Source organism: Pseudochaenichthys georgianus, unplaced genomic scaffold (assembly GCF_902827115.2).
Source record: "Pseudochaenichthys georgianus unplaced genomic scaffold, fPseGeo1.2 scaffold_884_arrow_ctg1, whole genome shotgun sequence".
Lineage (NCBI taxonomy): Eukaryota > Metazoa > Chordata > Actinopteri > Perciformes > Channichthyidae > Pseudochaenichthys > Pseudochaenichthys georgianus.
Window position 1 is genome coordinate 55,001 of NW_027263420.1, and position 4,638 is coordinate 59,638.

Genomic DNA, 4,638 nt, shown 5'->3' on the forward strand with positions numbered 1-4,638 from the left:
GTCGCAGCATGGCTCTTCGTGTGGGAATCGTCACCGGGAACACATAACTGTAACCCCCGAGGTGCAATAAAACGGTCCTTAATATAAAACCTTGTGCAATACACGGGACACACTCCTCCTGCAATCCACGTCTGTTTAAAATGAATATACTGCTCCTTCTTTTAGCCATCTTCTATTTAGTTTTTCTGACTTATTGTGTTCTTTCGTGAATATGATATCGTGTGCATACTTAGTCTTTTTTATATTTTTTAAGATGTAATTCTATCCTCCTCACCTCATCTGCCGGCTGGGACAACATAAAGGATCCGACCTGAAACTAATGAATCTCCACGGTCTATTTGCATCTGGCGTATAGTACCGACCAGCTCTTTAATTCGACACGGTCACTTTTTGAGAAACAAATAGACTGCTACTTTTTCTAGCTTTTCTTTGGTACTTATTGCGTGTGCATTCTTAGTTCTATTCTCCTCACCGTCTCTGCACTCGGCTATTCTGATCTGATCTGATCTGAATGCATCTCCAAGACACATCTTTGAAGGACTCGGGCCATCAGACCGTTAAACACCTGCACTTTTGAAAGGACACCCATAACATTCATCTGTTTGCAACTTAAAACAAATATTTATCTGATATATCATATTCCAATTACTTGAATATAGACTCTTCTTGCACTATGTCTATTCTATTTGTATTTCCTTGCACTATTTGATCTGTGTTATTGTGTTGCTCTGTGGGAGGAGCCTGTCACATCTACACTGTATGTACACATGACAATAAAAGCCTCCACCCACCACTGGTCAGGCTCTCTGCTGTCTTCATGGTCCTCTCCTCATGGATGGTTTGCTCCTCCCTGATCAGGTTCTGGTTCTGGCTGTAAGTCTGGCTCTGCGATCGTTGCCTACTTTCCGTTTGACTCTGGACTTTGGCCTTGGTCTGAACTTGGTGTCCATATTTGGTCTCTGCGTGGTCATACGACTGGTTTACATCCATTTGGTTTTGCGTCTGCTGCCTGTACTGGGTCTGGGTCTGGGTCTGGGTTTGAGATCCCCTGCTTTCAGTCTGGCTCTGATTTGACCGTCCTGAAACTCGATTGGATCTCCACGATAGGTTCCAGGCACCGCCGGAGCGTTTCTGGTGCAGCGGGACCTTCATGGTGCTGGCTTTGGCGCTGTACATCCGGGCAATAGTTTGGACCTTGCTCAGAATCCTCTCAGAGTTTTCCATCAGCATGGGGTCCACCGCGGGGCTCGCCTCAAACAACCCGATCCCAGCTACATCCGATCCCATGCCCTCAAACAAGACCCGGTTGTCGCTTACAATCCTGGAGTGGTGAGACCATCGGCCCACTTTTATCTGACTGGGAAGACCCTCGAGGTTCCCGATGGTCTTTTCCACGTCACATTGTTGGGTTCTAGTCACCGTGGACTCTTTGGTCTCAGTTGCTTGACTTGTTTCTGTAGTCGGCAGAGGCTTAGGGGCTTCGTTTATGCTTCCACTGGGTTGTTCTTGAATAGGCGTGTGCCCAGTCACAAGCGCTTGGGTTCCAGCACTGGGTTTGATGGATTCCTCTCTACGCGTATCGGTGATAGTCGATGGTGGTGAATTTATACCCTGCTCCTGGGTAGCTACAGCACTTGTCTCATCCTCCCGCTGTTCATCAAATCCTTCCTCGACTGGTTTCTTGCAGACGTTCTCTTCTTTGTCCTGAATGTCCGCCTCTTCTCCAACAGGAACGTCTTGCTTTGACTCCAGATTTAGATCTTCTTGCTTCGGGGGCTCGTTGTCTGGCTTCCCAGAAGACGCTGGGCCCTGTGCTTCAGAATCCAAGGGGCGAATTGGATCATCTGCCTGTCCATCATGTTCTGCATCGGCTGCCGGGGAAGACAACGGACTGATGGGCGAATGGGGCTCCATGTCTGCATCTGCTGACGGGGAAGACACCGGACTGATGGGGGGATGGGGCTCCATGTCTGCTTCTGCTGATGGGGAAGACACCGGACTGATGGGGGGATGGGGCTCCATGTCTGCATCTGCTGATGGGGAAGACACCGGACTGATGGGGGGATGGGGCTCCATGTCTGCTTCTGCTGATGGGGAAGACACCGGACTGATGGGGGGATGGGGCTCCATTTCTGCATCTGCTGACGGGGAAGACACCGGACTGATGGGGGGATGGGGCTCCATGTCTGCATCTGCTGACGGGGAAGACACAGGACTGATGGGGGGATGGGGCTCCATGTCTGCATCTGCTGCTTCAGTCGTTCTGGACCCCGCGCTCTCTACCTCCTCCTGGTGTCCGTTCACATCAAAGCGCGATACCGACGTCTTCACCAGACCCGATGGGATCTGTGAAAAACTGTTTCTCCTTACGGACTCCACTCCTTCTCCTTCTTCGTCCGCCTCCTCCAGCTCGTCCTCCTCGGCCTCGGCTGCCGCCTCGTAGTAGCTCCGGATCTTCTCGATGATATTCTTGTCTCGTTGGGTGAGGTGAGAGCTCCTTGTGGGCAGCTGCCATCTCTGGAGGGGGGGATTTGGATTCGGAGAGGAACTGGTGGACTCTTCCTCTTCCGTTGGTGCTTGACAGCTGCTGACGTGTTCCTCCGTTGGTAAGATGCAGGGACTCAGAACTAACTTGTGTTCTTCCTCTTCATCCCTTGTTCTCGTCTCTTCTTCTTTCTCTCGCTCGACCACCTCTACTTGGGACTCCTCACCAGCCTCCACATCCTTTTCCACTTCACTTGAAATGTCTTGGACTTCATTCGTTAGCGTTTCGTCTCCAGGTTGGTTTTCCTCGTCGAGGTCTTCGCTCTGACTCTGGAGGACGGCGGCGTCGTCCTCCATCTCTGCTGTTTGCCGCTCCAGTTGCATCGTGGGTATGAGTTCTGGACTGGAGGGGCATGTGACTGGGGGCAGTGGGCAGGTGAAGTTGGTCTGCTCTGGAGGAGGACTCTCTTTGGGCTGATCCAGGACCTGCTCCTGACAGAAAAGTAAGAAACAAGGGCTTTAAAAGGACAGTGTGAGCATCGAATGAAGCTCCAAAGTTACTGAGGTCCTAAAGTGGAAAGTCAAATATAGAAAGTAGTGGGTTAGGGTTACGGCCCCTACACACGGCGGCGTGCGTTGCCGCTTGGCGGTGGGCGTGTCTTGAGCTTGGGGAGTCAACGCGAGCAGCCCGACCAACAACCAACCACATGAATGTCCCGCCCCGGACATACAAAGCAAAGCATTCATGCTACATCCATGATGGCTAAATATACTGTCTGCCTGCTAGCTGTCCATTCAAACGAAGTACACTGGATATAAACTCCCCAAACAAGAGAACCTACCAGTTTCCCCCACTGTCTCTGCCCCCCCCCCCCATGCCTGCCTCCTCCGGTTTGTATCCCTGTATGTGAAGAGGGACTGGTCATAGAGTACCGGGTGATTCCCTACCGCCACGATCATTTCCTCCTCCTTTTGTTAATATGGGAAATAACTGCGTAGTCTCTCCCAGCATACACGCGGTTTGATTGGCTACTGCTTGTACTGTCAGATTTACATACGAGGGATTTGATTGGCTGACGCCTCCGTCAAGGCGGCAAAAGTAGAACATTGCTCTACTTTTGCAGCGAGCACCTCGAGAGAAGCTACGCTTTGCTCCCACAATGCAGTTCGGCGAATCGTGACGTCACCCCATTCAAAGTGAATGGGCCACGCCGCCGTGTGGAGGGGCCGTAACGGTTAGTGCTTTTAGTGTTGTTTTGGTATTTTGAATGCTTTAACCCGCTCTCCCGGGATCAACAGAGAAAGCCTGACTCGTGCCATGTTCCGTCTCTTCTGGAAACACTATGCTTTCTTAGCGTATAAACACACATTAGCTGGTGGATCAGAAACTCTAAAGAGACTTGGACAGTGGTACGAATGTTGTCGTCGCAGTTCCAGCCATTTTTTTTTTTTTTTAAGTCAATAAATGAATTTAAAGTAATACCGGGAGTCGTTAGTGGTTTTGTAAAGTGTCCATGCTGCGTTTCAGAATAACTGCCAGGAGGGGAATATCCATAATAATAAGGGAGGTGTTTCTCACAGGGGGGTCGCAGTGGATGGCCTGCAGACCCTCCCTCGCTCTGCTCTGGTTGATGAACTCCAGGATCTCTTCGGTGATGGAAAGGGTGGGAGGGGGGCAGAGGGGGGGCATATCCTCGTCATCCTCTTCCTCCTCATTCGTAGAAAACATTGGGAACAAAACAAAAGTGGGTTAATGAACAGGCAGATGTGTTCAGAGGGGGTCGGGTCGATGTCCCGTTTCCATCTCCATTTACAACGTTCACACGTACTGAATCAGATAGTTAGTGACACTGACATTATGGCTATATCTATAGAAACACGTTGACGTTGTGTGTGTGTGTCTGAGTGTGTGTGTCTGAGTGTGTGTCTGAGTGTGTGTGTGTGTCTGTGTGTGTTTGTGTGTGTGTGTGTCTGTGTGTGTCTGTGTGTGTGTGTCTGTGTGTGTCTGTGTGTGTGTGTGTGTGTGTCTGAGTGTGTGTGTGTGTGTGTGTGTGTCTGTGTGTGTGTGTCTGTGTGTGTGTGTGTGTGTGTGTCTGAGTGTGTTTGTGTGTGTGTGTGTGTGTGTGTGTGGTGTGTCTGTGTGTGTGTTGTGTG

General features: G+C 50.5%; 1 protein-coding gene across 2 annotated transcripts in view; it reads right to left on the bottom strand.

Annotated features, from left to right (window-relative positions):
• LOC117444677 (mucin-2) overlaps positions 1-4,350 on the bottom strand; it is a 23,513-nt gene extending 19,163 nt beyond the window's left edge. Inside the window, exons 1-2 of one of the 2 annotated variants that reach the window (XM_071202769.1) lie at positions 4,064-4,350; positions 792-2,970 (exon numbers count right to left, since the gene is read on the bottom strand). In XM_071202769.1, the coding sequence (XP_071058870.1) occupies positions 792-2,970; positions 4,064-4,213 (2,329 nt within the window). In that variant the 5' untranslated portion in view covers positions 4,214-4,350. Of the gene's footprint in view, positions 1-791; positions 2,977-4,063 lie in introns of both variants that reach the window. The other variant, XM_034080103.2, reaches the window with a different exon arrangement.
• Between the last annotated feature and the right edge of the window lie 288 nt (positions 4,351-4,638).